Consider the following 22611-nt stretch of genomic DNA (forward strand, 5'->3'; position numbering starts at 1 on the left):
AAGGAAGCGCATGAAGTGAGTCTTTGCGGAGAAGAAGAAAAAAAAGAAAGAGACTTAGGTGACCACAAAAGCGAGGGAAGGGTAAGTTTCTGAAGTGGCGGTGATGATGGTAGGCAGACAAACGCGCGAAGGGCCTCCTGGGGTAGAGATGTGCAACAGTTTTTGTATCTCTCTCGGTGTGCACAGCACATCTGTGTATATATATATATATATATATATAGTGAAGAAGGCAATGGAGCAACAGAAACTAGAAAGAAGGAATGTGGCGGCGTTGGTATACCACTAACAAGGGGTGTAGTAGTGGAAGTCATCAGCGTCGCCGTCCGACAAAGCGAGTGAGATTTGAGAAAGCAACCAAGGCTGAGCATCAGAAAAAAAATACACTCGGCGTGGCGTGCCTCGCTCACTCCTGAAAACCTCCACAAGCAACACCCGGCAGTTTCTCAGTCCAGTTAACACGGTAACAAAGTTTGTGCAGGTTGGTCATCTTTTGAGTGACCTCTTTTCGCATTGCGCTCATCACGTCTTTGCCCTTACGCCGTTCGACTCCTCATGCGCTGCCTGCACACAAATGCTGCTTGCGCCGCAAGCATCTTCACGCAAAATAAACTCATACAACACATGCACCCACGTTTTCAATCTCACACGCCAACAAAATGGCGAGCATAGGACTGAGTTGCGGAAGATGCGCACACACGAAAAAAAAAAAAGCATTAGGAGAAGCTAACAACAACAGATATGACGGCAAAACACAGATTCTGAAGGTAGAAATGTACGCACAGGCAGAGAGAGGCTGATACGCATGCAAAGACGTACGCACGCACAATGGCAGAGGCATGGCAAAAGAGACAAACGAGGAAGAGACAGACGAAAACATCACACAATAATACAAGTGTGCCTCACGAAGACGTAGGGAAGTGCGAAGAGATGAAGAAGGAAACTCTCTGTTGTAAAAGTAGAAGCGAGAACAGAAAGGGCAAGAAAAAGAGAGCAAAGTCAGCGCGGAGGAAGTGAAGGAGCGGCAAGGAATGATGAGAGTCGATGCGTAGAGTGACATTCACTTCCACACTGCACAATGCAAACGAAAAAGGGAAGGCAAAGAGCGTATGCCGTTGTGGTATTCGTGAATCAGACGACGAATGGCTGTGAGCAGGAGGACAGCAAAGTGAGAGAGAAATCTGCTGAAGGATAGCGGTGCGGATCTTGCAGCTGCCTATTTCTTCTCTTTGAGGTTGGCTGAAGAAGAGGAGTGAAAGGGAAGGAAGACAACTGGGAGGGAGGGAGGGGGAATAAAAAAAAGATTCGGAGGTACAATAACACTCACTCAGGTGCCCACAAAGCAGAAAGGAGGCAAACCGCCACACTCTTTCCACCGCCCGCTGCTTGGCGCCTATCGGACCCCCTTGGGGCTCGACAGGGCGGGTGACTCCGAGGCCTCTTGCTCATGAAGCCAGTGGCTCACGCTCCTCGGCACAGAAGTGGAGCTGCTTTGGGGAGGGTTAGTGCTCTGCGTCGGCTGCACATGCGGCGCGCGACGCCGTAGCGAGGCGGAGGTAAGGGAAGACACCAACGACAGCTTGTACGACCGCCGCTGGTCTTCATCACCGTCGCTGTCGCTGACCGAGTCATTGGTGATGGGGCCACGTAGCAGCACTGTGCGTGGATTTTGCGTCTCCACAACAAAAACTTGCGGGCGCTCCTCCGCGGATTCGATGGAGTTGTCGTGATCAGGTGGCGTGTCGCCATCCACTGCGGCCCCGCAGCGGCAGTACGTGACGGACTCACCCGTTGGCCCACCCATATCCTCCAAGTCGCCGTAGGACATGTCGTCATTCGCCTCGCTCATGTCGTCACCCATGCCGTTTTCACTGCCTGTCTGCTGTACTGAGTAGCTGGCGCGAGAGACGTGTGTGCTGCGGTCACGCTGACGCGGGCGATGGCAGTGGGGGCACATGGTCACTTTCTGCTGCGTCCAAGGCAACCGCCACAGGTTCACTGTGCCGCCGTTCGCCGAAGAGCTCCCGCCGGCCACCGTCGTGTCACCGAGTGCAAAACTGCCGCTGTTTTGCATCCTATCAAGGAAAGAGCGTTGGTTGTGGCGAGAGACACTGCTGGCCTGGGTGGAAGTGTGCTGGTGGTGACGGTCGAGATGGTAGCTCGCGTTCGAGAAGGAGCCAGCAAGGTGCACCGACTTGGGGGAGGCGGTACCCTGGGTCTGCCTCGACTGATTTGCAAAGCTCGAATTGGTCTTGAAAGATGTGGGCACTGGATCACTGATTACTGTCAGCGACACACTCTGTACAAGCGGTCCACAGCTGTCACCATCGGAGTTCTCTGTGGTTGACTTGCGCTTAATGCGGGTGGAAGCGGAGGCCTTGGGAGAGGTGTGCGACTGGCGCTCCCTGGCCTCCTGGTCACCGTGCAGCAGTGATTTCTTCTTTGCACTACTGCCCGGCGTGAAGATCTTCTGTAGAATGTTCATCTTGCCTTGTGGGTGTGGGGCGGGTCGGGGAAGGGGAGGGTAGAGGGAGGAGAGTCGACAAAAAAAAAAAGAGAGCTGCTAAGAAGAGTTCTCTTGATAGACCAACCCACGCAATGAACCCCACCACACAAAAGAAAGGGTTGTGCCAAGAGCACTGGCACGAGAGAGGAAGAGAGGTAGCAACGCTCTTGACCCTCTGTTCAATTAGCAGAGGTGGACGCGGGGGAGGAGGGGTGTCCTGGGAGTCGGCGTGTGCGCCTACCTGACTGCAAATCGAAATGGAAGCAAAAAAAAAAAGAAAACGAAACAAGAGAGAGGCCTCAGCCGCCTTTTCAAACACAAGACTGATCCATGAAAGGGTGGTGAAAGCGTGTATGTGCGGAAATATGCTTCCTACCAGCACGTTTGGCAACAAGCAACGAACGAGCTCGGGGACGGCTGAACGAAAGAGGAAACACACAAGGCAGTGAAGACACTCTTAGCTGGCACACACGTGCTCTACCGTTGTTGCTCGGTTTCAAAAGAGTCACCGCGTGAGCGAGGGAGTGAGAGAGCGAGGAGCGATTTCGGGTATGTGAGGGGGTCAGTAGAAGAATATTTGATGGAGTGTAGTGGGAGATGACTGGAATACGTTTCTGCTCGTCTTTTCCTTTTCGAAGTTAGTCCTATCCAGACTCACTGCTAGTGCAGGCACAGATGCTGACGCCCACACGCGACACTTCAACACACAAACGAAAAAAAAAGCCGAGGAGAGAAAGAGAAGGCCCGTCAGAGAAGAGGCGCAAGTGCTCAACAGTGATTCACCAACGAGGAGGAAAGAATGACCCTTATAAACTTCACATCACCGGCACTGCTCTCTTTTTTTTTCCGGCGGGGGAGGGGGTCTGACGAAGGGAGCCGCTCAGGACTGCGTTCAGGCTTTTCAACACATGCAGTCCCTAGTGCAGCAAAGAGTGAATAGGCGTACAGACAAAAGGTGAAAAAACTAAAAACAGAGAGTGGCGCTAATGGGATGGTTGTCCGTATACGAGTGTCAGATATGGACGTAACAGCGCCAGTTGCGTTGAGCCTACACTCGCTGACACCCTACACGTGTCGGCCAAAAAGAAACTTGTCAGCAGCAGCGGCTATCGAAAAGAGCAGACAAGAGAGAGCGAAGAAGGCGCCACGAGTAATTCGCCCCTCCTCTTCACAAACGTATGTGTGAATTGCGTACGTGTGAGTGTTTTCTCTAACTTTCGCAAGTGGCTTCGCTCCACACCATAATGCACTATTGAGTTCCGTTCAGCTGCGTCAGCGTGGGAATGTCTCTGAGGACGTCGACTCAGCAGAGAGGTGAAGGAAAAGGGGCGAAAATAAACAGTCGAGAGGCACAACCCCCCAGGACGGCGCTTCGGCTCCTTCGCCTTTCACCTTGTGTGCTGTCAGAGAAGAAACAGAGAAGGAGTCACAGAACCATACAAGATGAAACTCACCCTCGCACAGTCACACAGAGAAAGGCAGAAACAAGCAGCACTTCACTCCGCAAAGAACACAGAAAGAAAGGACCAGAGGGACTTCGACAAAGACAAAAAAAAATGCGCCCTCAGGACATCCACTAAAGAGTCGCAAGGAGAAGAGAAGTACTCCACAAAATTCTCTGTTTTCTTCTTGTGAGGATTATTCGTTTGTATGGGTGGGGAGGGAGAGTGAGATCGAGTCTGAAGCCAAGTACAAACAGGAAGGAAGGCGGGGAGACAAAGAAGGGAGGGGGGAGGTTGTGCGCTTCTTGCAACAGATGTGTACGTAGCGTATGAATGTGTTTGCGTCTGTGTATTTGTGTATGTTCGGAGAAGAACGGCACAGTGCGTGCGACAACAAAGGATGTAGAAGCTACGCCAAGTACTCACCGACGGGGGGAATGAGCACCACGTTGTACGCGCAGAGCAGTACCACGAAAAAAAAAAAAAGAAAAGAAGGAACGACAAGAAGATTGCACATATGATAAGCGGAGAGAAGACATGCATTCAACCAGGCCACCAAAAACTAAAGGAACGAGAAGTACGTCTACACAAAAGCACGAGCTTCCGCGTCAGCACAGAAGAGGGAGTACATACGATAAGGAAGACCCTCCACGTGCCCCGAGGAGGAGGAGGAGGAGGCAGACAGTTGCGCATCCGTGATGGGACTGGCATCCCCTCCCTAGCACACTATAGATGTACAAGAGAGCAGAAGATTCGACGGGAAACGCTTCCCCAAAGGAGAGACACAGAGAGAAGCGATGACCCAACACAACACCCCCCCCTACCCCATCAACCTCCTCACTCGCTTCCATTATCGCCTTTGACCGCTCTCGCTCTCTGCTTGTCCTTCAGCTTGTGTGGGTGTGCATATGTGTGCTTGGATCATTAGAGGGGAGTTTTGTCGTGGCATACACTCCCCGCTCTCATTGGAGCTCCGTGGTCCCTTTACTATAGCCTGAGCGGTCCTCCGAACTGACACTCTACAATGCGGTGCAACAACTACTGTCCGTTCACATCCCTACACGGACTCACGCCCTCAAGCAGCTTCACCATCTCCAAGTAAAAAAACATTCACCGCAAGCAACCTCGCAAACTAGCGCCTGCCACCGCCGCTCACCCGCATCCTCGGCGGCGCCACGCCGCGCTCCGAGCGGGCAGCGCACAGAGTCCTACCCGACGGCCGAAGCGGTAGCGCCTGCCCGCATGCGATACACCATGCCCGCTGCCCTCGCAGCAGGTCAAGACCCAGCCCCACCGCTTCACACTCGGTGCGACAGTTGCAAGCAAAGGGGGCAGCAGGTGCCTGACGTTGCAGGTATGAGTGCGCGGATATCATAACTTATCGCGTCCTCTCAGGACTTGATGTTTGCCTACACCGCATCCTTTGCACAGAGCGCAAGTATGTGATCTCTGCAAAACACAAGCGTCGCTGTGTATACACAGCTCGTGCTTCTGCGCCTATAAGGTCCTTCTGCAGTCCGTGCGGGGGGGTGCATACGTTGAAGTATGCGTCATAGGTGCGCGCTGCGGAGGCACACGCGTGCAGGTCCCGAAGGGGTTGGGGCCTCTTTATCGACCTCAACAACAACAAGAAGCGAGAAAAGAGGAATACAGACGAAAAAAAAACCCAAGACACAAGAACTGAAGGGATGGCATACGGAAAGCCCACCCTAAGAGACCAGATGGGCGAGGCTTTCCCAGTGCTTGTCCACACATGCCAGCAACGCCTTCAATGCCTCCCCATTGTCACTGCGCCGTGATGCTGGCGCTTCTATGCGGCTTCTATAGAAGAGAACGAAATGGAGAATGAGAGGCGAAACAACGCGAACTAACAGAAAAAAAAAGAAAAGGAACACAAGGGCGGAACTGCTGTGAAGAGGGTTTGGAGAGACACGTCACCAACTAGAATAATGGAAGAACGGGGATCACGAAACCGACTGACCTTTTTGGGTCCAGTGTGATCGATTCATCCATTTTCTAGCACTGCGGGTGTTGCGTCGGCTGGTTCAACACTAGGGGCACTTGCTACCCTTGGCCATCCTCCCCCCCCCTCCCCTTTACTAGTGCACAAAATCACCAGTCTGCTTCACACAAGGTTCTCGCTGTACTTCTGCTCTCCTGGGAACAAACGTTTGCTGCTTGTCATCCTCTAGTAGTCGTCCTCTTCTAGCATAATGGCAAGAAACTCTTCTAGGTTGATCTCGCCATCTTGGTCTACGTCGAACTCGTCAATCATCGCCTGCAGCTCTTCATCGCTCATGTTTTCGCCCAGCTCTCGAGCCACACGGCGCAGCGAGCGAAGGGAAATTTTCCCGGTGTTGTTCTCGTCGAAGAGCTGAAACGCCTTCACCATCTCCTGTCGAGGGTCGCGTTGTGCGAACTTTTCGGTCATGATATCTGTGAAGCCCGGTAAGTCCATAAGCGGCTGGTTGTTCTGGTCCCGGGCAGCGCAGTCCTGCATGAGCTGCAGCACCTCCTCCCGCTTTGCATCGAATCCGAGCGCACGCATGCTCACCTTCATCTCATGCACATCGATAAGCCCGTTTTTATCCGAGTCGAATAGCTCAAACGCCTCGCGGATCTCCTGGCGCTGCTCCTCGGTGAGCTGAAAGCGTCGGCGCGCCGCCGCAGATGGCCCTGGTGCCGTCGGCGCAGTGGTGCGCAAAGGCCCCGATAAGCGATTACTGGTGTTCATCATTGTCTAGGCACTTTTTTGTTTTTTCGCTTGGCGGGGACTGAGATATGTGCCTAAGGCACAGGACAAAACATCCGCAACTGAGCAGGATAGAATTGAGTGTTTGCTTCTATGCAGGCGACAGTCCCACACAAAAGTTACGCAAACAAACCAGCACGCGCGGCCTATCTGTAATCCAACGTGCCAGAAATTGAAAATGCTGGCAGGCACAGACGTGCTTCTGCGCTCCAGTAGGTCCGGGATGTTGACTCTTTTCGTGTTTCCGTGCCGCAGAGTGGAGTTGAGGAAAAGGAAGAGAGCAAAGGTAGAAGAGGCAGAGGTCTGAGGAGGGTGGTTGTAAAAGTGGGCAACTTACACAATGAAGAGTCCTCGTTTCCGGCAAGACGTAGAGGGGGAGCGGCACCTCTCACTCATTGGGAGAGCAACAAACCTCCGTGTGTCACTCCTCGATGTTCAACGTGCTTTCGAGAGCAGTGAGAGAGATGGGATGAAGGAACAGAAAACGAGATGAAAAGGGGGGAGCGCAAGCAGCTCTGTCTATCAGCCGAAAACACAGCAGGCCGCTCCCCTCTCTCTGCTATCCGAGCGACGTACATGCCTATCTTTTCCTATGTTGCTCTGCTCGCGCGTCTTCGACATGGTCCATCTTTTCTTCACCTCTGGTACCATCATCGACAAGGTAGACTGCACAAAGTAGCAGCGCCAGTTCACACGTAAGAGCGCCGAACAACTACAGCAAAAGAGAAGGCGCAATGCGAGTTCGCGACATCTTCAGAGAACGAAAACAACGGCAGTGCATAGAAACAGGAGGCCACCAGTCTAGGTGCACATGCGTGCCTGCACGAGGAGGCCAGTATCATCACAACTGCCGCTGCCGTTGCCACCCTGCCTCGACTGCAGTGCTACGAAAAAAAATAAATGCGGCACCTTTCCCTTCACAGGGAAAAACATGCGGCGGCAACGGGTAGCAGAAAAAAACACGAATTCGTCTGTGAGGAACTCTCCCCCTTTTCCAACCAAAATCACCGCCCCCTCCATAAGCTCAGAACCAGCGCCCTACCCTGCGGTCATCCGCCGTAAAGGGCTCCACGGTGACAGTGTAGCGGCAGGTGTGGTCGCTCGCATCGGCCATGTCTGTCAGGGTGGCGGAGCGAACATCGGCGCGGTAGAAGAGGGCAACAAGGTAGTCAAAGTAAGAGTCCTCGTCCTTGAGCGTCTCGACACGTGCAGTTCCCTGCAGGTCGACGTAGTCGTACACTTTCAGCTGACCCGAGTAGGGCGCGATGCCGAGAAAGGTGCAGAAATCGTAGAGCGTGACGCCGTGGCTAAACGGCACAACATCGACCCTCTCCTCGCCGTGGGAGAGGTCACGCCGGTGCACTTTGATGCGGCGCATCTGATTCAGCAGGAGAAAGAACTTCTTCCGCTGCGGTTCTGGCACGCCGGCGAACTCGAGCACTCGACCGGAGAGGTGATCCATGTTTGCAGGGTCAAGATACGCGGAGCTCCACAGATCTGGATTCATCCCGATAAGCGAGGAGTCGTCGACGGCGTACTCCTTCTTCAGCACCTTGCACACATCTGGGTGCACGTCCAGTAAGAAAAGAATCTCGTCTAGCAGCTTTGAAGAGCCGTATGTGATGCGCAGCCTCGGCAGTGCGTTCGGGGGGCGGCGATGGATGACAGACCACTTCTCGTAGTAGGCCCGGCTAAAGAGCAGCAGCAGCTGGTGCTCCTCGGGGGAGAGGAGGCCTGGATCAAGGTAGACGGGGTCCATGTTGTGAAACATGACCTGATCACTAAGCGCAAAGTAGGGGCAGGATTGCAGCTTCTGCCGCGTCGCCGGGTTGTCCCAGAGGGACTTGTCAACCTCCAGCAGCCCAGAGCCGCCCTGACGATGTGGTACATAGTTTTGCGAGTCAACGCGACCAGCGTAGAGGTTACCGTAGAAGGGCAATCCGCCTGTCGACTGCATCGGTGAGCTGCCAGGGAAGAAGAACTGACGCTCGCCCTCCATGGCGAGCCGCCGTCCCCCCTGCCGAAGCATATTCACCGCGCACGCCACACAGATTGCGCAAACAACAAAAAAAAAAGAGAGAACTGCACGCTGAACAGAGCGGCTCGAAGAAAACGCGTGTCGTCAGCACCGCAGGACAGTACCCGTAGCACAGCGATCAGGCTGATGGGTGAAAGGATTGCCTACCCACATAAAGGTATACAAAAGCCCGTAACGTGCACGCGCCTTTTCTGCCACCTGAAGACAAAGAAGCGAAAGGTGCTAACCTGAAAGGAAAGATGCGATGAACATGTGTCGCGCAGAGAAAAGCGATAGAAAGTGGCGCAATACGCCTAGGCGTGCATACTTAAACCTGAGAGCAACGATGCCGACCAGTGACGGGGTAAGGAGAGGACGGGAAAGGTAAAAGAGGCAGAAAAAGGAGAGTTGAGAAGCAAGTCTTTGTGTCGTTGGTTGGATTCGAGTTCCTTTCTGTTGCTTGGGAGAATGTTTCGAGTCACAGGCGCAAAATCAGCGTCGTGCTCTCCGCGAAAAAGTCCACGGCTCAGTCTCTGCTGGTTAGTGGTGGGTAACAGAGATAGAGAAATGCGAGGTGACAAGAAGGCGGCAGCAGCGGTCATCCATCATTAACCCCCTCCAGAGAAGTAACAGTCGCACCACCTGCTACTAGGGCCGTAATACGAGGTGAAGAGGAGGGTTTGGAGGAGCAGGTACCAAAGATGGCATCGCAAAAAGGAGTATCAGCGAGGCATCGTGTCAGTTTTGAGATGGGCTCCTCTTGATACACCCTTTTTATGTCGCCTTCCCTCAACGCCACGGCACCCCGCGTCACGATGCAAAAGAAAAGGTAGAGGAAGAAGCCACATATTCGGCGGTGGGTTCATACCCTGTCCTGGAGAATAAGGTCAACTCTACTCTTCCCCGGCTCAGTGGCAGGGCCATCGCATAGTGCAAAGCAGCCGCAGCCACATGCGCTACAGCAGTGCGCCGACTCAGTCATCGGAGCCCACGGCTCCTGTCTCAAGCTCTGCCCGCCCCACCCGTCTCCCAGGCCGCCTCGCAGTCGCTCCCAGGATACCGGCTGCCACATGGTGCATCCCCCACAGAGTGGCTCAGGGTCCCCCCCCCTCAGTAGGCAGCGAAGGCCTGCTAAGATAGCTTCGAGTCACGCTGACATCCCGCCTATCATGCGGGCGGTACAGACGGGAGAGAGAAAACAGGGAGGCGCTGTTGGTAGTGTGAGTGATACGTGCAGTGGAGGTCGAAGCACCGTTGTCGGCTATGAGGATGCTGCCTCTGCGAAGTATTGAGCCCGCAGGGTGGTTGCGAGCTCCTCATTCATGGGAATCAGAATCTCTGCCTTGTCGTCTGACACCTGCTTCACTGATCCCGCGGTCGCACCGAGCGCCCGAACTGCCTCCTCGTAATACCCACGGGTCTCTGCGTCCTTGTACAGCAGCACCGACTGAACTGGCATGATTGTCGGACTTGTGCCCAGAATATAGAGCGACTTGCTTTCGAGAATGTCCTTGAGGGTGAGTTTGGCGTGTTGCACGCTCCCAAGGCCACAAGCTTGGAGGACCCGGTACGCTGTCTTGAGCGTTATCCCGACGAGGATGTCCTCCTCGGCACTGCACCACCACGTTCCATCCGACTTCTGCAAAAGGTAGTTCGACCGCGAACCCTCTGGCACGAGATAAGCATCGGCGGCGTCGTGCACGAGGAGCACCTCATAGACGTGATTCTCCGCCAAATAGGCGTTTGCGCGATCGCGAAGGCCCATCTGGGCCACCTTCGCATTGGGATTAATGCGGTGCGCGTTAAAGAGTAAACCGAGCTTGGCACCTTCGTGGTACAGCGACTCTGCCGGGTAGGACGACTTGGCAAGCATGACTATGACGGGAATCGGGAGTGTCTCTGCTTGGTTGGTAGACGCAGCGGCGGTCGGAACCCACGACAGCAACTTCACATTTTTCTCCGTGGCGCCGTCCAGGTAAACGCCAGGCGCCTCGATGTACGCTTGCAGACGCGACTGAATAAGAGACTGCAGCTCCGCCGAGAAAGCGTGCGTGGGAACGGCAAGGGTGAGGCTACGCATGAAGCGCTCAGCATAAGATTGTTTAAAGAGGATATGGCCGTTTCGTGAACGCATGACGTCGTAGACAAACTGATACGCCGGTGCAGCGTCGTCCACTGCATCGCTGGCGACATTGCTGCTGAAGGCCTCCGTCTTTATGACCAACGGCGCTGCGGACGCATCGCAGAAGGAGGGGAAAAAGTGGACAAAGCCACAACTCTGCTCAACTGCCACCATGCGGCGCACGACGAGGGGAATGTGCTCCATCGTGCATTGTCAGCATCAGCTGTAGTCATGAAGAGGCCACTTGTCCAGAGATGAATACCGGCAAAGGATGAGCGACAGGGGGGGATGTAATCGGGGAGGGGTGGGTGTGGCTGTGCCTGGGCGTGTGGGGCACGTATAGGACAAAGGGTGGTGCGATAAAAGATGGAGGGGGGAGGAGAGAGCAGAAGGTCGGCGCACGAGGTGCATGAGAAGCGCACAAGAAGAAAACTGAAGCGTCAGTCGCACAAAAAAACATGTCGAGACCACACAGTGCCCTTCGACATCAGCAGTCCGCTTCCTTTCGTCTGCCTCCCTCCCAAGGGGAGGCTGCTCCTCTACCACCCACCCACCTCACTCCCTCACGGGGAGCTGCTACCCGTTCCTGCAGTCCAACAAACAAGAGAGAAGCCTACCGCTAACAGGGTGCGGGCTGCACGGAAGCGAAGGAATCCGTGGCTCTTGTTGGCTTGCCCCTGTTGACGTCTATTTTCCGTATGACGTGGAGATATGCACTTGAGAGAGCAAACTCAGGAGTTACTGCACGACAGCACAGGCACTAACAGTCACACTGACACACGTGAGTGGAGCACAGCCAACTGTGAACCAAAGAAAAAAAAGAGCCTGAGATACGTTGTCGGTGAGGACGGGAGTGTCGACACAGCCTCCATCCGCTCCGGGCAACACGGCGATAAGCAAGAATAGCACAAAACAGGAATGAGGAAGGGAATACACTCAAGGAGCACGGCAAACCCCAATGACCCCTCTCCCCTCCGAGCGCAACACGCGTGGGCGTCATCAGCGCCTGCATTACTTCCGTCCTTGACTTAGGCAGTCTTCACCTTTGGCGAAGGTTTGCTGACCTTGGAGGCGGCCTCCTTCTTGGCAAACTCGATGCTCTCAGCCAACAATTTCTTGTCCGCCTCACACCGCAGGCGCACAAGGCGTTTCACTAGCTGTGTGCTGAAGGTCTTCATGCTGAACCTCTCCAGGACGCGGGCGCGACCTTGTGCACCGACCTGAGCTGCGTAGACTGAGTCACGCGCAAAGCGTGCCATCTTCTCCGCAAACGTCGCTGGCTCTGGCGAAGACAGAAGTCCGCCGCACTGCGATGGGTCCTCCAGCTCCACGTTGCCGACGCTTTCGCACGGGCCACCATTGGCGATGGCGACAACCGGCTTCGAGTGCGCCATCGCCTCCACCGGCACAATGCCAAAGTGCTCACGAGAGGGCGTGTACACGAGTGCTCGCATCTCAGTCAGTAGTACGGTCTTCTCATCGTCGCTAATGTTCTTCAGGTAGCGCACCTGAGATGCTGGAATTCGCAGCTTCGCTGTCGCCAGGGCGGCGAGCTCGTCGGCGTACTGCACGTTCTCCTCCAACCGAGGATCGTAGCCGCCGGCGACGACCAGCATCAGCGGCTTCTTGCCCTCTGCGCTCTTGAACTCGTCCATCGACAGCAGGAGCGCGAAGGCCTCAACGGCGAGTTCAATATTTTTCTTGCGCTCGTAGCGGTTGATGGAGACAAAAGTAACGGAGCCCCTCACGGCCTCCTTAAGCTCGCGCAAAGCTGCGGACTCTGAGAGAGCACTCTCTGACACCCCGTGCACCTTCATCTCCACTGGCGGGTAAAAGATATCAGTCTCCTCATTAATCTTGTCGGCCAGCTTTGGGAACGTGTCGATGCACACCTGGCGCGAAAACTTTGAGTTGCACACGATGCTCGTTGCAAAGTTCATGGAAGAGGCCTCCACTTGGTCGAAGAGTCCGCGGTAGGTCTTGTGCCACGGACCGGCACCCAAGACGGCGCCTTTAAAGGTCCCGTCGGGATTGCGATTCGGGTCACAGAGCTGATCAGGGAAGTGGCTGTAGAAGAGTATCGGTGTCTTACCGGAGCAAAAGTTGAGAATCGGCATCGCTGCGGCCACCTGATCTACAACGAAGCAGTCTATGTTCGGGAAAGTCCAGCATACCGCGAAGGCGGCGAAGCCCATGCGAATTGTGGCGCACAGCACCTTTGCACGACCGAAGATACTAGCAGGCAGCTTGCTACCGCACACCACAATGCGCACCGTGCCGTCTGTCGTCTCCTTGAAGGCTCGACTGCGGTCGTGGTGATTCGTGACGATGACCACCTCAACGAGGCGGATGGATTGGTGCTTCTGAAGTCCAACAGCAGCATCGATGATCAGTCGTTCCGCGCCACCAATACCGAGGTCGGGGTGAAGAAAGACCACGCGCAGCGGCTCCATGGACAGCGGGTCAGCTGACGCATCGAGCCCAGGCGCGTCCCCCTCGCCTTCCTTCTCCGTCGCAGGACTACTCAACGACCCGTAAAGCTTTTGGTAAGCCTCAACGACCTTCTTCTGACGTTGAGTGCACATCTCCGTGGCCCGGATGCGCACGCGCATCATGAAGAAGTTCACGAGACACGCTGCCCCAAAGGCGTAGAGGAAGCCTAGCAACACCAGCTGCATCTTTATTTTTGCGGGCGTGGGCGTATCTACTTGCCCTTTTTTGGACGTTATAAGAGAGAAATACACATGTATATGCCTAGATGAAGAAAAAGGTAGTTTGAAAGAGAAAAAAGCTGATGGGCGAAGACTGGGACGCGGAAGCAGGAGAGAAAGAGAGAAACAGATGGTGAGTAGGAAAAGGGAGAAGAACAGCCGCACACGATGCGATTGACAGGAGGTGAGTGGTGTCACCGAAAGGAGAGAGGGTGATGGGCGCAAAAGATCCGCAGACCAGAATGATATAATAGACAGCTGCAACAGCGACGACGACAACGCCACGCAGACGGTGAAAATAAATCCATACAAAGCGAGCTCCTTCCTGCACGAATCACGCTATCTTGAATACGCGAATTTCTTCTATTCAAGTGAGCGGAGGTAGAGGATTGAATAAGGGAAGAGGGTGCAAAAAAAGGTAGACAACCGGAGGGGCCCAGAGAGAGAGAGAGAGGGGGCCAGAAAAACGAAAAACTTCCCGCAATTACACAACTGCAGTTGTTGCCGAAAAGACGGCTGGGGCAGACGAACAAAAAAAGGGAGAGAAGGGGCAGGAGGTGCAGAGGGCGAGCGGCATGAAGAAACAGTGATGGCTTGCGCGGCTATCCACCGAAAAGGGGTGCGTGGAGGCCGTCACATATCTGGCAAGCAGATGGACACGTGGTTGTGGTGTGGTGTCGTTGGAACGCGCTACCTCGTAATCTACTCTGACTTCAGTGAGTGGCGTCCCGGAATAGCGTTGTCGTGCGTTCCGGCACGCGCAACAAAAGTTTCATATTTCATTGTTGCTTCGCATAGGCTGACGTTGAGCCCGGAAGAAATTGCACGGTAATTTCCCAAGATGCGCATTCGCCCACTAGGGGAGGGGATGCTTGGAACAAGGAGGTGCGCTGCTTACGGTGTAAAGAAGCACGCTGACGGACGACTCGAGTTCGTACACACACAGTCCAAACGTGTGCTTCCCTTCGCAGCCACCGGACATAACAGTCAGCTGTGACCCCTCTTTAGCTGCAGTATTCTCGTCGCCTTTCCTTCGCTCTCAGATCCACACTTTACGAGTCACCACCAGCACTCACCTTGCAGCCCATCACAAGTGCCTCATGCTAGTCACGCCATACTAGCCCTTGCTTCTGCGCATGCACATAGAGTCCAAAAGAGAACACCGAGAACGAGGAAGCAGAAATGGGCAGAAGCCAGGATGGCAGGGCATACCTTTGAGGAAGATCGAAAGATGGGGTGAAAGGGGGTGAAAGAGGGGGAAAATGACGGACGAGTCAGTGAGATAGGATGATGAGGACAGTGTCAAAACCAAAGAGAAATAAAAACCAACAACAAACGAGAGAGAACAACGAAGAAGAAAGGCGATGAGAATAACATCAAACACACGTGCAGGCAGGAAACCAAAAGCACAAACACACATAGCAAAGCAAACGTAATAATAATAATAGAGCAACGACTCCCTAAATATATGTCCGACCCCCCCCCTCTCTCTCTCTCTCAATGCGCAGCATACACACAGAGATACACACACACACACAGACAGACACATACATACATACAGTCATACCCAGACAGAGAGAGAGAGAGTGGCGCACCACGGAAGAGAGGTCACGACACCGAGGGAAAGAAGCGAAGCAAAAGAGAGAGTGACACATTCTGCCTTCAGATTTCGCCGGCGCGCAGAGACAGAGACCTCAACAATCCACTGGCAGCACACAGAGAGAGAGACACCAGTATGCATGCCCACGTTCCCGGAGCAGACGAAGGAAATCACGAGATAGAGGGAGTGTGCGTGCGGACGAGTAAAAGAGAAAACCCCAAGGGAGGAAAAGAGAGAACGAAGGGAAGTGAAAAGAAAGCGAAAGTGTGGGGAAAGGGTAGACGAAATGGGAACAAAGTAGGTCTTCTCTAATTACAAAAACGAGGGATAGGAAAGAACACGAAGAGTGAGCGCAACAACACCTCAACAGACAAACGAAAAGGAAGGAAAAAGGCCACCGACAAGTCCTATGCCGGGGTGCTCGTGAATGCACAAGCAGTCTCCCGAGTGTGCACAGCCACACACACACACACGCACTGCAACACACGAACGACCCAGAGACGAATCAACAAACTTCACGCCCGGTACCAAAGTCTAACGTACGGCGCGCAGTTAAAAGAAGGGCCCACTGGAAGAGGAAGAACAACACGAGGAATCCGGTAACGGAGACATTATGCAGCACAGGACAGAGACGGAACCGCGTACACATCGCTGGAGGAAAGAGCGCGAGAAAGAGATCAAGAAAAAACACGGAGGTGGCGATGAGAGGCAGACACAGCAAGCGGGGCTTCGTGATCGACAAGAACGGTGCGTACAAAACAAAACAACCAAGAAAAGAAAAAATGGAAGAGCAGAAACGAATCCGTCATGGCAAAAGAGAGCGAGAGACTCGGCCCTTTTTTCGTGCTTCACACCACCATCAGCATGGCCGTCAACAGCAGTAAAGGGAGGTTAGGCAACAGAGGCGCCACTGCACACTGCCCTCCTCGTATATCGGCAACTCTGTGTGGGAATCTACCAAAAGCCGTTGCCACCGGCGCGGTGACGACCGCGGTAGTAGTCGTTCGAGCCGCTTCCACTGTATGTGGCAGAAAAACTGAACCCACCAGGGCGGGAGAAACGCTCACGATCTAGCTTTGTGTCGTACTCACGCCTCTTGACGCTGTCTACCAAGGTGGCGTGCGCTTCACTGATAATCTTGAACTTATGCTCCGCCCGCTCGCGCTCAACCTCGTCCAGGCCAATGCACTTGTCCGGGTGCCACCGCAGCGAGAGCTCGCGGTACTTGAGCTTGATCTCCCGCTCGGTGGCGGTGCGAGAGACGCCTAATTGAAAATAATAGTCCTTTTCCCTCTCCGCCTCCTTGGCCAGGTTCTGCTCGGCTGCTCTCAGCTCCCGGGCCAGCTCGCGGTCGGTGCTGTCGTACTCCATCGCCTTCTTGAAGTCCCGCACTGCGGCAAAGTGATCGCCAAGGTGCTCGTGGCAGCGCGCACGGCGTGCATACGCCTTGTAGAACTCCTTGTCAATCAGCAACGTCTTGGTGCAGTCCTCGACGCCCTCCCGGTAGCGGCCCAACTCCTTGAACGCGGCAGCTCGGTTGCAGTAGAGCACGCGCAGCACTTGATCATTGTCAGCTGCGGCCTGGATGGCGATCGTGTAGTACTCGGCCGCCGGGCCGTAACTCTTCTTGTTGAAGTTTGCGTTGCCCTTCTGCTTGCCGTCGTCAACAGCATCAATCTTCTTCAGAAGCTCGTTGCAGGCGTCGTCCAGCTGGGCCGCGTCCACGACACATTTCCGCGCTCGCTCAAAGTACTCAAAGCCGGAGAGGTAGAGGCACTCGCTCATGATGCGGCACGCGGCCGGGGTGCGCGTGGAGTACGAGAGTGCCTCCAGCACCTCTACGGCGCGCATGTATTGGCGTTGCTCGCGCAGCGACTCAGCACTCCGAACACGGAACGGCACGGTATCACTGAACTGAGCAACCAGCATCCGGTACTGCTCGTCGCCTTCCGAGGTGCCGAAGCAGCGCTCGGCGTGGCGGTACGCCTCGAGGCCACTTCGGTATCGGGCAAGCTCCGCCTCCATGTCGCCAGTCATGCGATCCTTCGGCGTGCTTTCCATGATCTCCACAGCACGTTTCAGATCTCCCATGGTGCACGCAGAGCGAGCGGCGCGTGACAGCATTTTCACGCTGCTCGGATCCAGACGTACAACCTCAAGGCAGTCCTCAATGCATTCGTTGTATCGTTGCGCCATGTAGTGGGCAGCACTACGGTTTCCGTAGAGGAACTTGACGTTCGACTGATGATCGGTCGGCTGCATCTTGATCGCCTTGGTGTACAGCTCTAACGCAGCGATGTATTCCGCGTTCTCGTACTTTCGATCTGCCTCCAGTTTGTACTGCCGGCTCGTGGTGCCGTTAGGTGTCCCTGCAGTCGTCGCCGAGGAGGTTCGTACAGCGCTACCAGCGCTCTTGCGCGCCATAATCTCAGCGCGGCTGGAAGACTCCGTTGCACTGATTTGGTGGCGCTCGGCCGTCTCGGCATCCATCAACTCTACTAAGACTGTCTGCACTGACGCCGCCGCCGCAGCAGCAGCCAGCGAGCTGGGTGAAGCGACAGACTCCGCTTCCTCTTTCACACCCGATGCGTTGCTGTTTGGCTGCGTGGCGCTGACTTGACCTGGTCTCTTCGCGCGCAGAATACGGCGGTCGCCAACGAAGTCGTCGGTTGGTTCAGGCATTCCGGCTGCAGCCTTGATCACTCGCATCACCTCTCTCAGCGGGCGTGGCAGCTCTGTGATGTGGGTCCCTGGCACGGCTAGCGCACAACGTCGGCACGCCATCGACACCTGTGTCGCGATGAGCACGAGATCTAACGCGACCTTGCCACACAAAGTGCACTTAAGATGCTTCTCGGAGAGGCTCTTGGAAAATTCCACCACCGCTGGGTGCGTATTGCTGGCACCGCTCGCATTTGCCGTACTGCGCGTCACGTGTCCGCTGCTGACCCCGCCGCCGTTGCCGGCGTGTGGCGCAAAGGTAGGTATAGGGCTCGGTTGTTGTTGTGAAGATCCCGCCGCGGCAGCACTGGTGCCGGTCGGGCGGCGGCTGAAAACGCCGAATCCGTTCTCGTCTTTTGGGTCCGCGAATCGAGCTGTTACACCGTTGCCACCGTAATTGACTGGACTTCCGCCGTGTAGCTTGTCAGTCATGCTAGCTCGCACGCCACTGACCTTGTTGACGTTGAGGTTGTTCGGTCCGGCCGGGAAGCTCGCGTTGGTGGTTGTCGTGTTCAGCGACAGCTCTGGCGAGCGGTCCCCCGCACCGGTGCCGGCGCCGCGCGAGTCGCTGGTCGGCTCAACCATCCCAGGCGAGGAGGAGGCTGATGAAGAGATCACCTCCGTCTCCATTTCAAGTGCAGCACTCATACCACGCACGTTTTCGACCGGTGGGTGAAGGGAACCGATTGGGAGCAGGTGAACAGCTATACAGAGGCGTACGTTGTGCCTTTCACTTTGCCCTGTTCGCTTCTGCGGGGGGGGGGGGGAGGTGAATTCACCAGCAAAAATGATATCTGGCGCGGTCAGAGTTTTGCTGATGCCGTCTTGATATTGTATTCTTTCTGAATGGAGGAGGAGGGCACACAGAGAAAGTCAAATGTGAGCGTATGCCACACGCCTCAGGCTTAAGATGGCCTGTGCTCCCTGGCACTCACCTTTTTTTTTTCGATCTATGAAGGCCACCGAAAGTGGGAAGGGGGTGTCGGAAGAAAACCTGGCGCTTCCTTTCTACGTGTGCGTCTGAGAGCCTTGTGACGAAGGGGGGGGAGAAGAGTGGGTGTGGGCTTGTGTGTCACTCACATGAGAGCAGCCGACTGTGCAAACCCCACAAGGTGCGCGACAAGAGAAGAGACTGCGTGCGCCGTCGTCGACAGAGGACACTTCACAACCCTTTGCGCTCGCACAAGTCTACGCAAGGAAAGAGAAAGTGCACAGAGCGAGTAAAGCACAGGCAGCAAGCACAACTAAGGGGACTCGAGACAATCAATCACCGCTAGGCAAACACAAGAACGAAAAAAGGGGCGTGGCGGAAAAAAAAAAAACGTAAATGGCCAAGGGTGCGGTGAAAGAGAGAATGTGCACGCTGTGTGCTGCGCTGCAGAGACAGACAGAGAGAGGGGGGAAGACGAGACACACGCACACGCAAAAAGAGATGGTGTATGTGTATATATGGATGTATATATACACTGGTGAGGTACACACAACGTTGGGGAATAATTTTGGGGCAATCCGTTGCGGAGACAAGACGTCTGGGGGAAAGACAGAGAGGGGAAAAGTAGATGTTTGCTTCTGTGTATGTGTGTGTGTGTGTTTGGGTGGGTGGAGGGGTGCGTGAGAGAGGTAGAAGCGATCTGAACAAGGCGCACAGCACAGGACAGCAAGCAAGGTATGGCGGGAGTGCAGCTGCGGTTGATACCGACGGCAGTCGGCGTCTCTAAGAGAAAGAAGAGCGTAAAACAGGAGAGATGGTGCGAGTCTGAGAGGGAGCCAAGGAAATTACGGAGCGGTAATTTGGTATTCGGTGTGGCACAGGTCAGAAGCAGAGAGTGCGCAACACAAGAGCCAAGCCGCACAAACAAACAAGAGGAAGCTGTGTCTGAAGGATGAGGAAGGTGGTGAGAGGCAACCCGAGCACCCCGTCCCTCCACGTCTGCAAGATGGCAATCAGGAACAGAGAAGAAAAAAAAGAGCGGCTGCTCGGCGCAAGCACCGCAGAGGCAGAAGACAGATACGCGGCCACGGGTTGCTTCCCCTCGCTGTGAAAAGAGGGCTCTCAGAGAAGAAAAAAAGGAGGCGCGGGACTATTGCCCCCCGGTGCAAGCAGGCACACAAAGCGAGAGATACAAATTCGCGATGGAATGCCGTTCAGTGCTAACGACAAAGCGATGAAGAGGGACTGTTTATTGACGCGAGATCGGTGCGCGTGAAATATCCGAGCAGGAAGAATGGGAAGAATGCAGAATAGGAAGCAGTGGTAGACACATAGGCACCGTGCGATAGAAAGAGGGAAGCCGTTGGTAGAGCTACCCCCCCCCCCCCGCTTGCGTTTCTTTCACATGTCCAAGGAGTGTCGTGCTTCCTCAGCGTGCAGCACGCAAGCGGAACGTTGGTGACTTTCGTGCCGCATGCAAAGGGCGCTGCGCAGTCGAGTGAACGAGAAGCACAGGAAGCAGTACTCGCCCCCCACAAAAAGAGGCACTGCTATTTTCTACGCTCAGCCTCTCCACCCCTCTCTTTCGCTCCCACTTGGGTTCAGCTTGCTACCAAGCATTCTTCGCCTCTTCTCGGCTTCAGTTCAGCATTCTCTTTTGGGGGTGTGTACTTTCTTCATACACTTATACACAAGCGTGAGTCTCGGAATTTGTGGTACAGACGCACAAACTGAAGTGCGCGTAGAACAACCCCAGAGTCTAGGAGGTACATCATCGGCAGGAAGGCCTTCATCGTTCATCCAACTTCCCCAGACTCACCGACACAAAGAAACAAACAAACAACATCCTATAAAGATGTGCACACTCCACCCTCATACCCCCATTTGCTCTCCAGCACAGACACACACACAGAGAGGTATGGATTAACGGAACACACAGTCACCCACACATGGCGCTACTGGGCGCACGCGTGCTTCACTCCGAAGGAGCGCGAGAGCAAAAAAAAAAAGAAGAAACTGAAGTCAAAACGAACATGTGAGGGAATATTGCATTCAACCATGCATCAGTAGCATACCGATGTGCGTCAGGAGTGGATTGGAAGAGGCAAAACAGTGCGTGTACACATGCTCCCTAAGCGCATTAGCACATAAGCGAGTAGATATTCTCTGGCACTACAAGTTAGCTCAAAACGAAGCAACCAAGACACAAAAGGCATCCATACTTGAAGAAAAAGGGGAAGACAGAGAGAGAGAAAGAGAGTAAGAGAGAGAAGCAGCATGCACAGTAAAGGAAGCGAGCAGCAGGATGCTAGTCTAAGTAAGTAACACTAAATAATAGAAATAAAAGCAGTGCTGCTATGAGTGTGTCCTCATGCGTTTACGCAGCTTCTGCGCCTCCTTCCGCAGACGATTATCGGATTTCGTTCCCTTGCATTCCTTACATTTCCACCCGTGGGCGCGGTGAGTCATGCCAGGAACGTTGAAGCGACCGCACACAACACACAACCTCGGCAGCGTTGACCCATGTGTTGGGGAGCGGTCCTCGCTGCTCGACTGGGAGTGAAAGCTGCTCGTTGTCGCCGTGCCGAAGCTGCCCTGCAGATCTGCTGTTGCTGGAATAGTGAAGGCGCTCTCCGCCACCGGTACCAAAAACTCGATAGGGATGGACATGAAGAGGGGATAGCGATACCCAGCAGGGGAGAGGTTGGTGGGACGGAACTGAACCATTACAAGATTCTCGCCAGTGTAACGAACCGCGATGCCCTCGAGCTTGCCGGCGCACACCTGCTCCATCGCCTCACACCAGTAGCTGTCTGTAAGGTGCTTGCGCAGAGAGGCGCTCGAAGCAAGAATAAGATAGGACTCTCCAGGGGTGGGGAAGGAGGAGTTCCGCGCCGGCTGCTTCTCAATGCAGAACGACATCGTCCTTTGGGGTTGCCGTTGTTGGCAAAAGCGATGGCGAAATGATGCGATGCGGAATTACTCGTGGGTGCGCGTGGGTCGTTACGCAAAAGATGCGTCAGTGCAAACAACACATAAACCAACAGCAACGACAACGAAAGCGCGCATCAGACAAAGATGTACGTGCCGGTACGTAGGGTGCTTTCAAGAGAAGAGCGAAGAGGGTCGGCGAACAGACCAGCAAGCAAGGAACAAGCAAAGAAAAAGACGGCGGCTAGAGAACTGCTCAGAACAGCAAAAAGGCGCGCCAATGTGCAGTGAATCGGTGTGAGAGCGCCTCGTTTTTTTCTTCGTGCGGCTGCTCCAAAAGAGACGCTGCTCCCGTCACGCACGTGTCTACACACAAAGTTGAAGGGAAGAGGAGCCGCGAGAGAGGAGAGACAAGACAAGGGCACGCAGAAAACAGAAAAAGTGACAGCAGTGCTGGAGGCAGCTCCACACACACACACACACACACACACACGCACGCACACGCACTCACTTCCTTCAACGGAGTAAGGAAGTGAGAACTCGTGAGCCCAAAGGCACGGAAGAGATGCGCTGAGTAGGAGCGAATGCCACCCGTCTTTGATCCTGTTTTTTTTTCCCACTCTCTACCTATGCGCGTTTGTTTCTCGTGTACTTTCTTCCTTTTGGTTCTCTCTCCCTCCTGGCCTTCTCTCTACCTTGCTGCTGTGGAGGAGCTCGAACGCACGCCAACAAAGGAAAGAGAACGAGGGAAAGGGGAAAAATGCAAGATGAGCGCGGCGTGTGGTAGACACTCTGATGGCGTTCTAGGTAAAGATAGGGGGGGGAGCGGAAAAAAAAGAGAGTAGGGGGGATGTCCACGCAAGCAAAGGCGCGTCAGACAG

The 22611-nt window shown here is 54.6% G+C and overlaps 7 protein-coding genes across 7 annotated transcripts; all 7 read right to left on the reverse strand.

Moving 5' to 3' along the window:
- Positions 1-1390: 1390 nt before the first annotated feature.
- LBRM_20_1880 (hypothetical protein, unknown function) lies at positions 1391-2482 on the reverse strand (the record flags this gene model as incomplete). The annotated part of the gene is made up of 1 exon (XM_001564419.1): positions 1391-2482. One exon carries the CDS (start codon positions 2480-2482, stop codon positions 1391-1393), a length of 1092 nt encoding a protein of 363 aa, XP_001564469.1.
- A 3651-nt stretch (positions 2483-6133) lies between these two features.
- On the reverse strand, positions 6134-6679 carry LBRM_20_1890 (putative centrin; the record flags this gene model as incomplete). Its single annotated transcript, XM_001564420.1, has 1 exon — positions 6134-6679. The coding sequence occupies one exon, from the start codon at positions 6677-6679 to the stop codon at positions 6134-6136; it is 546 nt and encodes a 181-aa protein (XP_001564470.1).
- A 1042-nt stretch (positions 6680-7721) lies between these two features.
- Positions 7722-8726, reverse strand: LBRM_20_1900 (conserved hypothetical protein; the record flags this gene model as incomplete). Its single annotated transcript, XM_001564421.1, has 1 exon — positions 7722-8726. The coding sequence occupies one exon, from the start codon at positions 8724-8726 to the stop codon at positions 7722-7724; it is 1005 nt and encodes a 334-aa protein (XP_001564471.1).
- Positions 8727-9975: 1249 nt separating this feature from the next.
- LBRM_20_1910 (conserved hypothetical protein) lies at positions 9976-11040 on the reverse strand (the record flags this gene model as incomplete). The annotated part of the gene is made up of 1 exon (XM_001564422.1): positions 9976-11040. The coding sequence occupies one exon, from the start codon at positions 11038-11040 to the stop codon at positions 9976-9978; it is 1065 nt and encodes a 354-aa protein (XP_001564472.1).
- Positions 11041-11864: 824 nt separating this feature from the next.
- LBRM_20_1920 (putative dolichyl-P-Man:GDP-Man1GlcNAc2-PP-dolichyl alpha-1,3-mannosyltransferase) lies at positions 11865-13514 on the reverse strand (the record flags this gene model as incomplete). The annotated part of the gene is made up of 1 exon (XM_001564423.1): positions 11865-13514. One exon carries the CDS (start codon positions 13512-13514, stop codon positions 11865-11867), a length of 1650 nt encoding a protein of 549 aa, XP_001564473.1.
- Positions 13515-16101: 2587 nt separating this feature from the next.
- Positions 16102-18516, reverse strand: LBRM_20_1930 (DNAj-like protein; the record flags this gene model as incomplete). Its single annotated transcript, XM_001564424.1, has 1 exon — positions 16102-18516. The coding sequence occupies one exon, from the start codon at positions 18514-18516 to the stop codon at positions 16102-16104; it is 2415 nt and encodes an 804-aa protein (XP_001564474.1).
- A 2638-nt stretch (positions 18517-21154) lies between these two features.
- Positions 21155-21721, reverse strand: LBRM_20_1940 (conserved hypothetical protein; the record flags this gene model as incomplete). The annotated part of the gene is made up of 1 exon (XM_001564425.1): positions 21155-21721. One exon carries the CDS (start codon positions 21719-21721, stop codon positions 21155-21157), a length of 567 nt encoding a protein of 188 aa, XP_001564475.1.
- Positions 21722-22611: the final 890 nt, after the last annotated feature.

The sequence above is a fragment of the Leishmania braziliensis genome (assembly GCF_000002845.2).
Source record: "Leishmania braziliensis MHOM/BR/75/M2904 contig, possible fusion of chromosomes 20 and 34".
Taxonomy (NCBI): Eukaryota; Euglenozoa; class Kinetoplastea; order Trypanosomatida; family Trypanosomatidae; genus Leishmania; species Leishmania braziliensis.